This window comes from Bombina bombina, chromosome 9, assembly GCF_027579735.1.
Source record: "Bombina bombina isolate aBomBom1 chromosome 9, aBomBom1.pri, whole genome shotgun sequence".
NCBI lineage: Eukaryota > Metazoa > Chordata > Amphibia > Anura > Bombinatoridae > Bombina > Bombina bombina.
In genome coordinates, this window is record NC_069507.1 from 168,731,345 (window position 1) to 168,749,000 (window position 17,656).

The window sequence follows — 17,656 nt, forward strand, 5'->3', positions numbered from 1 at the left end:
TCAACTCCGAGTATATCAGAAGTTAAAAATTACATGAAAAAGCAATGCGTCATTGAGCAGTTGGATATAACTTTGACTTCCGAAAGAGAAATAACTCTTTTTTCCAGAAATGGGCTAGATTCATTAAAATCTTCCCCCAGAAAGAAATAGATAATCTAATATACCCCCTTAGAAACTCCGAGACAGTTTTACTAGGGCGTTGTTAAAAAAAGGCCCTCCTCCCCCTCTTTTTTTTTTTTTTTTTTTTTTTTTTTTTTGTGGTGCCCTTGCCCATCCCCTTTCCCCGTAGATGCTGAATAGACAACGGTCGAACTGAAATCCTGTTTAGAAAATTGATGGCTTTAATTATTTTTGAATTCTATTATGTTATACTTTGTTTACAAGCCACTTATTCACAATCCATCCTCAAGTTCTATAACATGAGACTTCTTATTTTCTTTGTTTTTTGTATATGTATTTTTGCTGAGGATTGGTGATTATTGTTTATGTTGTAAATTTAACTAAAACTGAATAAAAAGTATATTTAAAAAAAAAAAAAAAAAAATTATATGTTCTATCCAAATCACAAACTAAAATTTTGGGGTTGTGAACACAAAGAAAATGACCAATGGCACTGCTGCAACAAAGTAAATATGTATACCCCTTGATTTACCTATAGTTAAAGTGAGCTCACTCGCTCCACTTGATAACTGGAATGTGGTGCTATGTAGTAATAGACCATTGAAACAACTAACAAGAGAGGCAAGAAAGCCCACACTTGAAAAGCAAAGACTACATATATAGCACTCACTGGGTTGTAAAAGGTGTAACTGTCATGCAAATGAGTCAATTATATATACCAGACAACTCTAAATACAAGTTAAAGTCTTGGATATGTACATATGACTGTGAGCAATTAAAATATAACTTTTATTATACATACACACTAAAATAGGAAAATACTGAGTTAAAAACGCTCTTAGGAGCCTGTCATAGTGGTACTCATGGGTATTAACAAATCAAGATGGAGGAGAATACTATGGTGGGTTGAGAGGGAGTTCCTGTGGTTGAAAAAATAACAACCCAGACGGTTTGTCATAAACTAGATGTTTGGTTCAATAGCCATTAAATATAATAGACTATCCTAATCACTAAAATGAGGAAGAGAACATAGGGAATATTATAGGTGCTATGCACAATAGGTAAATAATTGTATAATGTAGATTGAACCACTTATTGTGTTTTTATTAAGCAGGTTGTATTATTAACATTCCCCCGTTTGAAAATAGTACTGGTTTTATTGGTAGCTATGTAAATGAGTTCAGTTGAAATTATTCAGAGGTACATATTATGTCATCTTGTGGCTAGTTATAGTAGTAAGTCTCTGTGTTATTTAGACTCATATGTCAGGTAATACTAGCCTGATTGATCAACAAGGGTGTGTTGCTATAAGCATTAGTTTGCTACATAAAGGTAACACCTATAATGTATTTTTTTAAAAGAACCATTAAAGAACCAGTGCATTATTTTATCAAATTCTGTAAGTTATGCTTGTAATTACCATATAGTTTAACATCTTATTGTGGTGGATAAGCTTAGGTGTGCGTACAGAACTTCCACTACCAACTTAAATATACATAAACAATTGGTAAAGCTTGGACAAATACCATTGAATTATATAGGTAGTGTATCTGTGATGAGTATATTATCTATTATCACCACTTAGATTTTTTTGTCGGTATATTATATAAGCAGCTAAATGGTAGTAACTAAATTCTCCTAAAAGCAGAACAGTTGTGTTTACAATCTCTCGGTCCCAATATGTTAAAAAGCTATATATAGACAAATTGTGTCAAAATACATGCTTTACCAGAACGGTTACTGTTGCAATAAATATTTGTTACTATTACGCCACATAAAGTAATAAGAGGTCTTGCAGTATTTTGTTCTACTGTAATTATGGTAACCGATATTGTGAGAATGAAGATGATATTATATATATATATATATATATATATATATATATATATATATATATATATGTAATTCCAAATATTAGCCGCATTTAACTGTCGTGCGGTAACAGTCAAAGCTTATCAACTGCTGTTAAATAACAATCTCCTCCAGTATTCCTTCTTCCCATAATCCCACCATCGAGTCTCAATTTAATATTGCATTTCTATGACCCATTGACAACTATGATCTACGGCAGCCTAAGGCAATCTAAAAATACAGGAGCTCCTGGGTTGTTATTCTTTCAACCACAGGAACTCCTTCCCAACCCACCATAGTATTCTCCTCCATCTTGATTTGTTAATACCAATGAGTACCACTATGACAGGCTCCTAAGAGCGTTTTTAACTCAGTATTTTCCTATTTTACTGTGTATGTATAATAAAAGTTATATTTTAATTGCTCACAGTCATATGTACATATCCAAGACTTTAACTTGTATTTGGAGTTGTCTGGTATATGTAAGTGAAACATTTGCATGACAGTTACACCTTTTACAACCCCATGAGTGCTATATATGTAGTCTTTGCTTTTCAAGTGTGGGCTTTCTTCTTGCCTCTCTTGTTAGTTGTTTCAATAAAATGTTGGGGTTCCCTGTCCTTTTAATGTTACTATGAGTTTGATGTACATGTGATCATGTTTATTTATAAGATTTAAATTTTAGATATTGGACAACACATATTAGTTCATCAGAATAAAATACATTGTCACACACGGGTTTGGAGTATATTATGGATAATACCTAGGGAAGGCTTTACTGGTCGGGATGAGGACGGGACCTTTAATTGTATGTGGCGTTATCTGCTGTAATGTTAGATTGATGATGAAGGACTCAATACAAAAGGGTTGGGTTATTAATTAGATTTGTTTATTTTGCTGTATGTTGTTTAGGATTTTCCATGCTGCTGGCATATAACATTTTTTTATAAACGAGTCACTATGACTAATGTCTGCATGATCTCAACAGTCCCAGCTTTCAAATATAATTTGATTTGATTGGAAGATTAGTTTTATTTCATCCCATTCTGGACTATGTCTGTGGATCAAAGGGAAAAGTGTTTCTTCAGTTCCCTGTTATTTTAGTAGGTTTACCATATTTGTACTTTTTTCAGTTTAGCCTTTTCTTTCTGGTTGTTTAATCTTAAAGGGCAAGCTGTGTCTTTCATGTGAAGTAGCAGTGCGTTTGTTGCTGTTTCTAGAAGTCTGGACAGCATTAATTTAAGATAGCTAGGTTCTAGATGTGATCAGAAGAGTTTTCTTTATAGAATTTAAGAATGCTCTGCTGACAAAGTGCTAGATTACGAGTGGAGCGTTAACAGTTACATTCAAGCAAATAGGGGTTTATCGGGGATGTTCACACATCGGGTTTTTCACTAATATTACATGTTGAAAGTAAATGCTTAAGCGCAATTGAAGTTCACGCACGTCAGGTTGGCGCGACCACAGAGCTCTGGTTAATTTTTTCGTGAAACAAAAAAGTGTCACAAAACACATCAAAATACATTACAGCACAATCTAATTAAAACTATAAAACAAAATTGCACAAAAAAGTTATAAGCTCTAGAAGATATGAGGTCTCAGGTGTTAGAGAAAAAAAGGAGGCAAATGGCTTTAACTTTGCGGTATATATATATATATATATATATATATATATATAGTTATGTATTTATATGTGTACTAAAACTAAAATTGTCACACTTCTTCTTATACCTTCATGTGATTTTGTAAAAATAGGCTTTCCTTTTATAACATAGACATTTCTTATATATTGGCTTAGTTTATCTAGTGTATCTTCTGGTTGGTAATCAATCACTAATGTAATCAAACACACCTCCTTGAAGTCAGATGGTCTCAGAATAGGGTTTCCAACTTAACAACCCTATCTCAGAATTCTTTGGTACAACATTTCTTTTTTCAAGCAGAAATGTAGCCAATATGGAAAGGATTCTTTTTTTTCTGAGCTGCAGGCACTATGCTGAATTTCTCTTTAGTTGGTCTTTTATGGGGATGAGACCTTTCTATTGGTTTTCTAAATGTCTACCTAATGTTGTTTCCTATCAAGACATCTGCCTTCCCTTCTTAGTTGTGATTCAGTGGCTATGGATTAGAAATAAAAGAATTGACAGGCTGGTTGTGACTCCAGAAGGAAATTAACAAATGATGTATGCATGCAAAGACTACTAATAGATTATTCTATGCATTTTCTTAGCTTAAATAATAAGGACATCAATTACTCAGGGGTGGCTTCCATTTCTTGTGACACTGACATATTTTCTTCATCTGTTTTCCCATCTATTGGAATACCTGCATTTTTTGTTCTAGCACAGCACAACAAGAATATGCATCGATCACTTGACAGTTATAAGGAGATAAAACATCTTATTTTGAATGGTCCCTCCCTCTTTATATTGAGTGGCCTTGGGTTATATTTCTCTGGTGAAGGGTTAATATGGGTCTCTTTACTGTTGCCAACAAAAGAGTAATGTTCCCCATTTCCCAAAATGGGTTCTCATGCCCATCTTTGTTTTTTTAAGAAGGATGACAAGGGCTTTAAAAGTGTCTCTCCTGTCCCTTAAAGAGACACACCATGTTATTGTGGAGAAAGTCGGCAGGATATGCAATAAAGAACATGTTTTAGGATAATTGTTTATCCTATGCAAGCAGGACACACGGCTGCAAGCTTAAGAACAATGGTCATTGACCATGTACCACCTATGAAGAGGGGTGGAGATAGACATACTAGGTTATTACAGGTTGAAGCATCCTGGATATACCGCTTGGACACGGTCACACCTAGAGGATTAAATGCCCAACTAGATTATAATGTGTTTATCTAACTGGATCAGGCTATGATTGGACTGTCTAGGTCTTTTTCTGGATATATATCATTATTATTCTTTCTATCATATGGACATTTCTTCTCTCCTAGAGGGTTTCATTATATATGGGACCAAGGACTCTGGTGTGTGTGTGTTGTTAATTAGTTATATCTACCATACCTTGAGAGACACGAAGAGGGGTTTGTGTTCTTTGATTATTATTATTCACCAGTTTTGATATCTGGTTTGCAGATAATAAGTTTGTCAACTTCCACTGAGCAAATCAAAGCCTTTCTCTGCTTCATCATATTTTATTGAATGTATCTGGGGACTATATTTACCCCAATTGTTGATTAATGTAACCTTAATATAAAATATGTGATGAAGATATCATCATGGATATTTACACATGCTTTTCCAGTAACATAGCTGAGTTAGTGCTAAGTTTAGCCATTTTTATATTTTATTTTTTCACTATTTATTAGGTTTGATTTGGCACTGCTGGTATCAGGAATTACCAGCACTTTTGCGGCGCTATGTCTCCACTACTCTACGCCGCTGTGATGATGTGTTCATACATCACAGGAGGTGGGGATATGTATATTAGCCATGCGGCAGTTCCCCTCGCTCATCCTGGTCGGCGGTAGTGACGTAACGTACCCGCATTGGTCTGGCAATACCGGAAATGAAGAGCATGCTTAGGGGTTTAAATAGAGGGATAAGGGTGGCGGGTAGTTAGATTGTTTGTTGGAGGATTGGAAGCAGACCCATTGAGAAAGGTGCCAGAGGCGCACTGAAACGTCTGGGGGTATTTGTGCTATGAACACTGTCATTTGTGTACAATAAAGAAACATTTTCTACAAGACCGGTGAGTACAGCATTATTTTACTCACATGGCGTGAATACTGGAAACTATATGTATTGTGTATGCAGCACCACAGCAATTGGACTGTGACTGATGGAGTGCACCTTATTTTGAATCTAAATATATATATATATATATACAGGGAGTGCAGAATTATTAGGCAAATGAGTATTTTGACCACATCATCCTCTTTATGCATTTTGTCTTACTCCAAGCTGTATAGGCTCGAAAGCCTACTACCAATTAAGCATATTAGGTGATGTGCATCTCTGTAATGAGAAGGGGTGTGGTCTAATGACATCAACACCCTATATCAGGTGTGCATAATTATTAGGCAACTTCCTTTTCTTTGGCAAAATGGGTCAAAAGAAGGACTTGACAGGCTCAGAAAAGTAAAAAATAGTGAGATATCTTGCAGAGGGATGCAGCACTCTTAAAATTGCAAAGCTTCTGAAGCGTGATCATCGAACAATCAAGCGTTTCATTCAAAATAGTCAACAGGGTCGCAAGAAGCGTGTGGAAAAACCAAGGCGCAAAATAACTGCCCATGAACTGAGAAAAGTCAAGCGTGCAGCTGCCAAGATGTCACTTGCCACCAGTTTGGCCATATTTCAGAGCTGCAACATCACTGGAGTGCCCAAAAGCACAAGGTGTGCAATACTCAGAGACATGGCCAAGGTAAGAAAGGCTGAAAGACGACCACCACTGAACAAGACACACAAGCTGAAACGTCAAGACTGGGCCAAGAAATATCTCAAGACTGATTTTTCTAAGGTTTTATGGACTGATGAAATGAGAGTGAGTCTTGATGGGCCAGATGGATGGGCCTGTGGCTGGATTGGTAAAGGGCAGAGAGCTCCAGTCCGACTCAGACGCCAGCAAGGTGGAGGTGGAGTACTGGTTTGGGCTGGTATCATCAAAGATGAGCTTGTGGGGCCTTTTCGGGTTGAGGATGGAGTCAAGCTCAACTCCCAGTCCTACTGCCAGTTTCTGGAAGACACCTTCTTCAAGCAGTGGTACAGGAAGAAGTCTGCATCCTTCAAGAAAAACATGATTTTCATGCAGGACAATGCTCCATCACACGCGTCCAAGTACTCCACAGCGTGGCTGGCAAGAAAGGGTATAACAGAAGAAAATCTAATGACATGGCCTCCTTGTTCACCTGATCTGAACCCCATTGAGAACCTGTGGTCCATCATCAAATGTGAGATTTACAAGGAGGGAAAACAGTACACCTCTCTGAACAGTGCCTGGGAGGCTGTGGTTGCTGCTGCACGCAATGTTGATGGTGAACAGATCAAAACACTGACAGAATCCATGGATGGCAGGCTTTTGAGTGTCCTTGCAAAGAAAGGTGGCTATATTGGTCACTGATTTGTTTTTGTTTTGTTTTTGAATGTCAGAAATGTATATTTGTGAATGTTGAGATGTTATATTGGTTTCACTGGTAAAAATAAATAATTGAAATGGGTATATATTTGTTTTTTGTTAAGTTGCCTAATAATTATGCACAGTAATAGTCACCTGCACACACAGATATCCCCCTAAAATAGCTATAACTAAAAACAAACTAAAAACTACTTCCAAAACTATTCAGCTTTGATATTAATGAGTTTTTTGGGTTCATTGAGAACATGGTTGTTGTTCAATAATAAAATTAATCCTCAAAAATACAACTTGCCTAATAATTCTGCACTCCCTGTATATATATATATATATATATATATATATATATATATATATATATATATATATATATATATATATATATAAAAAAATATGAATATGTATGTATATATAGTTATGTATTTATATGTGTACTAAAACTAAAATTGTCACACTTCTTCTTATACCTTCATGTGATTTTGTAAAAATAGGCTTTCCTTTTATAACATAGACATTTCTTATATATTGGCTTAGTTTATCTAGTGTATCTTCTGGTTGGTAATCAATCACTAATGTAATCAAACACACCTCCTTGTAGTCAGATGGTCTCAGAATAGGGTTTCCAACTTGACAACCCTATCTCAGAATTCTTTGGTACAACATTTTTTTTTTTCAAGCAGAAATGTAGCCAATATGGAAAGGATTCTTTTTTTTCTGAGCTGCAGGCACTATGCTGAATTTCTCTTTAGTTGGTCTTTTATGGGGATGAGACCTTTCTATTGGTTTTCTAAATGTCTACCTAATGTCGTTTCCTATCAAGACATCTGCCTTCCCTTCTTAGTTGTGATTCAGTGGCTATGGATTAGAAATTAAAGAATTGACAGGCTGGTTGTGACTCCAGAAGGAAATTAACAAATGATGTATGCATGCAAAGACTACTAATAGATTATTCTATGCATTTTCTTAGCTTAAATAATAAGGACACCAGTTACTCAGGGGTGGCTTCCATTTCTTGTAACGCTGACATATTTTCTTCATCTGTTTTCCCATCTATTTGAATACCTGCATTTTTTGTTCTAGCACAGCACAACAAGGATATGCATCGATCACTTGACAGTTATAAGGAGATAAAACATCTTATTTTGAATGGTCCCTCCCTCTTTTTATTGAGTGGCCTTGGGTTATATTTCTCTGGTGAAGGGTTAATATGGGTCTCTTTACTGTTGCCAACATAAGAGTAATGTTCCCCATTTCCCAAAATGGGTTCTCATGCCCATCTTTGTTTTTTAAGAAGGATGACAAGGGCTTTAAAAGTGTCTCTCCTGTCCCTTAAAGAGACACACCATGTTATTGTGGAGAAGGTCGGCAGGATATGCAATAAAGAACATGTTTTATGATAATTGTTTTCTTCTCAAAACCATTTTAAAATCATCCCCTATAAATGCTTTTGTGTGTGTGTGTGGGGGGGGGGGGGGGGTTCCTTTTTTGTGTCAAAAGAAATAAGTTGTAGACATCTTGTTTAGTCATTGTATGGGTTGTCAATATGATGCCCTTTGCTATGACCATTTCTTATAAGTGTTTTTTTTTTATATAGGCAGGTTACATACAAATGTAAATCATTTCACTACTTAAACCTATTATATTCCTTGTCTTTCATCTTCCAGCTCGAGGGTTAGATCATATAGCTGAGACTATCCTTTCATACCTTGATGCCAGATCGTTATGTTCTGCAGAACTAGTCTGTAAAGAGTGGTACCGAGTTACATCAGATGGCATGTTGTGGAAGAAACTCATTGAGAGAATGGTCAGGACAGATTCCCTTTGGAGGGGATTAGCAGAGAGGAGAGGATGGTAAGTTGTTTTATTTTTGCATGTTCATTGATGTCCTGAGGCAAATATGTATATAATTAAGCACAGCTTTGCAAAATAAATGTAACTGTGCCATTTTGTTGGTGTAGTTTGCAAAGCTTTATAAATCAAGTGTAGTTCCAGGATATACCCCTTGATTTACATATGTACATGAGCTTGTGCTCTGATCTAAGCAATTACTGTCTAGAATGTTGTAGTGTCAGATAATGTCACAATACTTTGTATGATGCAAAATAATGTAAATTCAAATGTTATTTTATTTTACTTTATTAAAAATGTTGTGGGGTGTGGGTTAACATTTGAGTTTATTTTCTCATTAATAAGCCATTATTAAAGGGACATGGAACTCGATATTGTTCTTTTACGACTCAGATACAGCATACAATGTTAAACAATTGTCTAATTTGCTTCTATTATAATTTTTACTTCATTCTCTTGGTATTCTTTATTTAATAGAAGTAATGCACTACTGGGAGCTAGCTGAACACACCTGTAAGCCAATGTCAAGAGGCATATGTTCAGCCACCAATCAGTAGCTAGTTCTCAGCTCCTGATGCTACCTAGGTATTCTGTTTAACAAATAATACCAAGAAAACAAAGCAAATTAGATAACAGTAAATTTGAAAGCTTTTCAAATTGTATGCTCTTTCTGAATAGTGAAAGAAAAACGTTGGGTTTTCTGTCCCTTTAAATACTATTATAAATATGGTATGTAGAACCCAAGTTACTTTTCACCAAAAAAATTGGATCTAGGTAAAAACAATATTTTTAATAGCCCCCTGCATTATGGCTAAAGGCAAATTATTAACTCCAATTAGTGACACTTTAATGACAACCATATCCTTTGATAGAATTAGTTTTAAGAAACAAAGCTAGGAATAAATAATGTAAATGAATTCAATGACTGTCAAGTCTCCTAAAGTCCAGCAGGAGTATTAAGAGGTAGGTTTAGCAATGAGGAGAAGCTTCTACTGAATCTTGCAATATTAAACTCCATCTTCCTATTCTTATTAGCCCACTGAGTCCTATTAGATGCCTCTAAAAGCCAAGAAGTTTTAAGATTCCTACATTAACCCATGTAAATATGAATGAACTGATTAGCATAGAACAATTCTTCTAAGCGTTCAAATTTATCCTACGACTTCTAATAATCTGAAACTAGCTGCCTAGGTAACATAGGACACATCTACATAAAACTCTATATTTGACATCATTTTTTATTAATTGTTTTCACATTGATAAAAATAAAATTATTCAATAAGTTTGAAAATACCATTATGTGAAGTGTTGCTTACTGGGTTTTTTTTTTTACAATATCACAAACACACAATATGTGTATGATTCTATGGGACTTTAACACTTAAAGAGACTTTGTGAAAAATATAAATGTGATATAAAGAAAATACAATATAGAACACTATATAAACTTAAAGCAAATATTGCATAAGTCTCACAATGTAAAGGTGTTGATAGAAGAAAGTCTTCATATGAGATAAATAAGAATAAAAGCACATATAGTTTAACATGCTCCAAATAAATTGACAAACTACTCATCTGCTCTATTTTATCTCAATTTTTTTTAGCTCACAATAATAAGTGCTCTGTGGACAGTTATCCTTCACCTACTGTCAGCTGCTTGTTTAAAAAAAACAGCCACTCTCTTTCATTCACAGACACTCTCACTCTCTCACACACAAACACTCACTCCCTCCCACACACATACCCACTCTCATGCAAACACATACTCTTCCACCCTCTTTCACTCACAGACACTCTCACTCTCTCTCACACAAACACTCTCACTCCCTCCCACACACATACCCACTCTCACGCAAACACATACTCTTCCACTCGCTTTCCCTCACAGACACTCTCACTCACACACACACACTCTCTCACACAAACACATACTCATACACCCCAACTGTCCCAATTTTCGCAGGACAGTCCCGATTTTAGGGGTCTGTCCCGCTGTCCTGGGTTGCTAGCCATCTGTCCCACATTGCCCCATGCATTAAAAAAATAAAAAAATAAATTCTATTGGGCCCATACTCAGAAGCAGCTGGCTTTTCTCTACCAGGGTTAGATACCTGTTAGATTCCCTGTGGAAAAGGAATGGTGTGTTGGTTAAGCAGGTGTAATAAGGCTGTATACCCTTTGACCTCAGGTAATGGTGACCTCTAACCTCTGGTAGTGATGACGTCTAACCCCTGGTGATAATACTAGCTTGCTTTCAGTTTTATATGATGAGCAGTGCTAACACCAGGGTAACGAACAATGATAGTCTCAGACTGCCAGCTAATGTGCTTGCCAACCCCAGGACCCCATACAATGAATTACAGATACCCATATATGATGTAGTGTGTGTGTCTATCTGTATGTATAAGTGTGTGTGTATCTGCATGTATAAGTGTAAGCTATGTAGTGTGTGTATCTGTATGTATGTGTGTGTGTGTGTGTGTGTGTGTATCTGCATGTATAAGTGTATGCTATGTAGTGTGTGTGTGTGTCTGCATGTATAAGTGTATGCTATGTAGTGTGTGTGTGTGTGTATCTGCACGTATAAGTGTATACTATGTAGTGTGTGTGTATCTGCCTGTATATGTGTATGATATGTAGTGTGTGTGTGTGTATCTGTATGTGTAAGTGTATGCTATGTAGTGTGTGTGTATCTGCATGTGTAAGTGTATGCTTTGTAGTGTGTATGTGTGTATCTGCATGTATAAGTGTATGCTATGTAGTGTGTGTGTATCTGCATGTATAAGTGTATGCTATGCAGTGTGTGTATCTGCATGTGTAAGTGTATGCTATGTAGTGTGTGTGTGTGTATCTTATGATTTTAATTAAGCCCCGTCCCTGCTCCTGCCCACCACATTTCAATTTTTGCCTGGGGGGGGGGGTTGCCCCTCTTTTGAATTTTTGAAATGTTGGGAGGTATGAATACTCTTCCACTCTCTTTCACACACACACACACACACACTCTCTCTCTTAAACATACACACACACTCTCTCTCACTCTTTACTATACAAACACCCACACACTCTGTCTCCCCCCACACACTATCACTCTCTCCCACACACACACTCTTTTTCTTACATCTCACTCTTACACAAACACACGCACCCGCATACTCTCTCTCACATAGACACTCTCACTCTCTCACACAAACAAAAACACTCTCACTCTTATACAAACACTCTCATTATTTTCCTCATACACACTCTCTCCCCCACAGACACACATACACACTCTCCTCATACACACACACACTCTCACTGTCTTCCACACACACACACTCTTACACATACTGTCCCACTCTCTTTCGCATACAGACACTCTCATTATTTTACGCACACACACATTCTCACTCTTACACAAACACACACACACTCTCACCCACAGACACACACACCACCCCACACACATACTCACTCTCTCCCACACAAGCACACTCTTACATATATTCTCCTGCTCTCTTTCACACAGACACTCTCACTTGTGCACAAACACTCTCTCACTCTCTCCTAACATGCACACTTTTACACATACTCTCCCGCTCTCTTTCAAACACAGATACTCTCACTCTTAGACAAACACACACACTACTTTTCACACAGACATTCTCATTCATACACAAACACACACACTCTCCTCACACACAGACACTCTCACTCTCTCACACACACAATCTCTCTGTCACACACACTCTCAATCTTATACATACTCCCCTTCTTTTTCACACATATTTCAAAACACACACACACTCTCTCACACAAACATACACTCTACCACTATCTTTTACACAGACATTCTTACTCTCTCCAACGCATTCACACTTTCACACGTACTCTCCCACTGTCTTTCACACAGACACTCTCACTGTTACAAAAACGCACATACTCATTCTCACACAGATACTCTCACCTTCTCTCTCATACACACTCACTCTACCACACATGCATTTTCAAACAAATACACACTCTCACCCACACACACTCTCACTCTCTCCCACACACACACTCCGACACACTCTCACCCAATAACTTTCACACATACTTTCCCACACACACTTTCACACACCTACACTTTCAGAAAGTTGTGCTTTAACTCATTCTAACTATGTCTGCATACTTTTAACCTGAAAAACTGCTCAAAAAAAGAAAGAACAACATTTTAACATTTCACTATTGGAGCACAGGGTTCTGTAATAGAAGGGACATTGTCTGCTTGGCCTAAAATTTAGGAGCTATAAATGTTTCAGTATTCCGCTTGTACACGTTGCGCCGAAATATCAGGCAATTAGGGGCAACCAGACATGGACTCCTTGCTCAGTGTGCTTAGAGGAATATGGCTACACCTCACTGACGAGGCCCAATGAAGGTCGAAAAAAGCATCTGGGGTTGTCATATTCCTTTTTCAGAGAGGAATTGCCTGTTATTTTGGAGCTGGACTGACCATAATAGGTGGGACCAGACTGATATACTACAGAAAAGTTCTACTCTGTGAAAAGCATTACTGGGCTAAAAGGAATCTGCACCCAGGTGGTAAATCGCCATAGAACAAGCTAACAAGTTATTGAGCTAGTTGTTAGTTTCTGAGAGTACGCTTTTCTCTGTGTATATTATGTCTCCCTAGTCCTAGAGGAAAAAGGGGCAACCAGATGTGGACTCCTTGCTCAGTGTGCTTAAAGGAATATGGCTACACCATTTCAGTGAGTTCTCTCTGTGTGTATTATATATATATATTAATTACTTCTACAATGCATTACGTTTACTACAATCCCCATAATGTTGCACACAGTTCAGTTCATGGTGTTTACTTTATGTCTGCTACTATGCTAAACGTTTTTGCTTACCTGTTTCTCCTAATGTCTTCATGCTAACTAGCCACACAAACTACTACTGCCCTCCACTAAAATATTTGGTAGGCAGTAAACCAGGCTGCCTCTTGGACCTCTCCTTTTGTTTCTTGCAGCAGGGTAGGCAGGGGGCTAAGATGAGGGCTTTAAACCAGGTTGCTAGTGCACTGGTCTAGCAGGCCAATGATAAACTATCGATCCTGATCAGTTTTGTGGCCTGGCTGGCTACCATATACTTCTCTGTAGTGCTAAAAATTATTACAGGCTGTGCGGCGGTAATTCAAATTGAAATAAATTTACTGTGCTAAAAAAAAAAATTAAATTAATTTAAATTGGTGTGTGCATTTTTAACAAAGCTGTGCGCTGGATTGAGAACAGGTGTGTGCACGAGCAGACTCGCACATCTTAGAGGGATCCGAGTCCTCTATTTATAAGAAATTAGCTTCTTTTTTTTTTAAGAGTTTACAAAAAACATGCATGCTTTTATTTACAACCACACTATTATTTACAGCACTTTTTGTTGTAGAGATCTCACGAGTCATAATATATAAATAAAATAATGGTATAGTTTGAACCTGCTGGAAAAACAAACAATATATAATATGCATTGGTTTCTTATTGAAAATGGCCTACAGTAAGGGTAAATGTGTGCAACAGCTAGAAACTCCAAAGCAGCTCAGCATAGGGGTGGAAATGTCTCAGCAGTTAAGGGGTTAACGTTGTGTGCTCCATCTGAATTATGAAATAAATAATTTCTTAAACACTAATGATAAATCACTTCTCTCATAATCTTGATATATATATATATATATATACTGCATTGTTACTAGGCGTGTGGAATGGGACATATTTTTACTCCTATTATCACATTTTCTTTGTTCTCTTGCTATCTTTATTTAAAAAGCATGAATGTAAGGCTTAGGAGCTGGACCATTTTAGGTTCAGCACCCTGGATAATGCTTGCATATTGGTGGCTACATTTAGCTACCAATAAGCAAGCGTAACCCAGGTTCTCAACCTAAGCTTTACATTCCTGCTTTTTAAATAAACATAGCAAGAGAATGAAGAAAATTTGATAATAGAAATAAATTAAAAAGTTGCTTAAAAAATTGCATGCTCTATCTGAATCATTAAAGAACAAAATTGGGTTTAGTATCCCCTTAAATAAATGAATTAAAAATACAAAATGTGTTGATTTGCTTATTTAAGTTAATTTATTACATAGATAAACCAGTTAATGAATATGTTTCTTTAGTTAAAGGGACACTGAACCCAAATGTTTTCTTTCGTGGTTCAGATAGAGCATGCAATTTTAAGCAACTTTCTAATTTACTCCTATAATCAATTTTTCTTCGTTCTCTTGCTATCTTTAATTGAATAAAAAGGCATCTAAGCTAAGAAGCCAGAAATGTTTTGATTCAGTACAATGGACAGCACTTGTTTATTGGTGGGTGAATTTATCCACCAATCAGCAAGAACAACCCAGGTTGTTTACCAAAAATGGGCCGGCATCTAAACTTACATTCTTCCTTAAAATTGCTCTATCTGAATCACAAAAGAAAAAAATTGCGTTCAGTGTCCCTTTAATGAACAAATTAGGGAAAAAATTGTTCAAATTCATTATTATTTGTTTTTTTGCTACCCCCTGTTCTCCATAAATGCTAGCTCTACAGATGAGAGTATTTTTGGGTTATTTACCAACTCTCTCCCTTTTCTTTTATGGTTTCACAACTCCAGGAATTTGTCTCAAAAATAATTACAGACTCATTGGTAACCAATGTAGTATTGCAGTAAGTAAGCCAGCAGATTGCTTGGTTGTATCGGTAGAGATGTTTGCAGCAGAAATAGTAAGGTTATTATGCCACTAGATAGGCCTCACTTTGCATATTGTGTACAGTTCTGGAGGCTATATTTCCTGAAGAATAGCAATAAGCAGGAACATGTTCAAAGGGTGGCTAGTAAAGTTCTAAAAAAAATAAAACTTACAAAGAAAGATTCAATGATCAAATATGTATAGCTTAGAGGAGAGTGGTGGTATGATAGAAACGTTCAAGTATATTAAAGTGATGGTAAACTCTCCCCTTATTAAAATCAGATCTGGAATGTAAGCGCTATTTTAGATGGGGTTTTATTAATCATGTGCAATGAAGATGCGCTATAACTTAGTTATTAATATAGATATGAAATTCAAATACCCCACGTTACACCACCCACTTCAAAAGTCAATTTTCCTGTCAGCTAAATGATTGAATTACTCTCCAATCAATGCTCTAGCTACAACAAACGTGCCAGATGGGGAGAGCGCTGATTGGACAACAATTCAATCTGTTAGCTCACAGAAAATTTGACTTTTGAAGTGGGCGGAGGAGCATGCAGTATTTGAATTTCATATCTATATTAAAAAGCATGTTATACTGCATCTTCATTACAGCTAATGAATTAAACTTCATCTAAAATAGCGCTTACATTCCAGATCTGATTTTAAAAATGGGAGAGTTTACCATCACTTTAAGGGACTCAATAACATTGAGACTGAAAGTATTTGTGTAGCAATAAGAGCAACACCAGAATAAGAGGTAATAAATTCAAGTTAAAGGGTAGTAGGATCAGGAGTAGTTTGCGGAAGCACTTCTTTACAGAAAGGGTAGTTCATTCATGGAATAAACTTTCATTAGAGGTGGTAAAGACAAACACTAAGGGGGACTTCACAAATGCCTGGGATAAGCATAAGGCTAAAAACTAATTAAAGGGACAGTAAACACCAGAATTTTTGTTGTTTAAAAGATAGATAATCCCTTTATTACCCATTCCCCAATTTTGCATAACCAACACAGTTATATTAATACACTTTTTACCTCTGTGATTACCTTGTATCTATGGCTCTGCAAACGGCCCCCTTATTTCAGTTCTTTTGACAGACTTGCATTTTTAGCCAATCAGTGCTTGCTCCTAGGAGCTTCACGTGCCTGAGCACAATGTTATCTATATGAAACACATGAACTAACGCCCTCTAGTGGTGAAAAACTGTCAAAATGCTTTCAGATTATAGGTGGCCTTCAAGGTCTAAGAAATTAGCATATGAACCTCCTAGATTTAGCTTTCAACTAAGAATACCAAGAGAACAAAGCAAAATTGGTAATAAAAGTAAATTGGAAAGTTGTTTAAAATTACATGTCCTATTTAAATCATGAAAGTTTTTTTTTTACTTGACTGTTCCTTTAAGCTTATACTTATATATAGGACATATGTCTGACTAGTTGGAACTATGGTTTTTACTTGACTATAAAATCTATATCTGTGTTTCCATGTTTCAGATTAGTCTGTTTATATAAACCCTAATTGGTATATGTTGTAATGCAAATACTCTAAAAGAAGGAGTTTTGCAGTTTAATTCTGATCACAACACTATCTACTGGATTTCTAAGATCACCCTATAGTTATCCTGTGTTTTTGGTAGGACTGCTGAGAACCCTATTGTCACATTCATAAGCTGGTTTCTGGTCTATTCTTTTATTTTAGTTATGTTGGGAATTACAATCATCCAGTTTATATAAAATACTGCTGTATTGTTGCCTTTTTATGAATAAAGATAAAAAAAAGATTAATAAAGTTAGTCTTGGTCTGATCAATGGTGTGGTTTTATAATTCCTTAGTAGACACCTGGACCATTTTCATTTTTGCTTTACATAAATTCCTCACTCATGACAGATACAGTCATGTGAAAAAGAAAGTACACCCTCTTTGAATTCTATGGTTTTACGTATCAGGACATAATAACAATTATCTGGTCCTTAGCAGGTCTTAAAATTAGGGAAATACAACCTCAGATGAACAACAACAAATGACATATTACACCGTGTCATGCC

General features: G+C 36.3%; 1 protein-coding gene across 2 annotated transcripts in view; it reads left to right on the forward strand.

The window, feature by feature from the left end:
* Positions 1-17,656, forward strand: part of BTRC (beta-transducin repeat containing E3 ubiquitin protein ligase) — a 559,581-nt gene that overhangs the window by 409,963 nt on the left and 131,962 nt on the right. For both annotated transcript variants that reach the window (XM_053692479.1, XM_053692481.1), the window contains one exon: positions 8,727-8,913. In XM_053692479.1, coding sequence (XP_053548454.1) covers positions 8,727-8,913 — 187 coding nt within the window. The remainder of the gene's footprint in view (positions 1-8,726; positions 8,914-17,656) is intronic.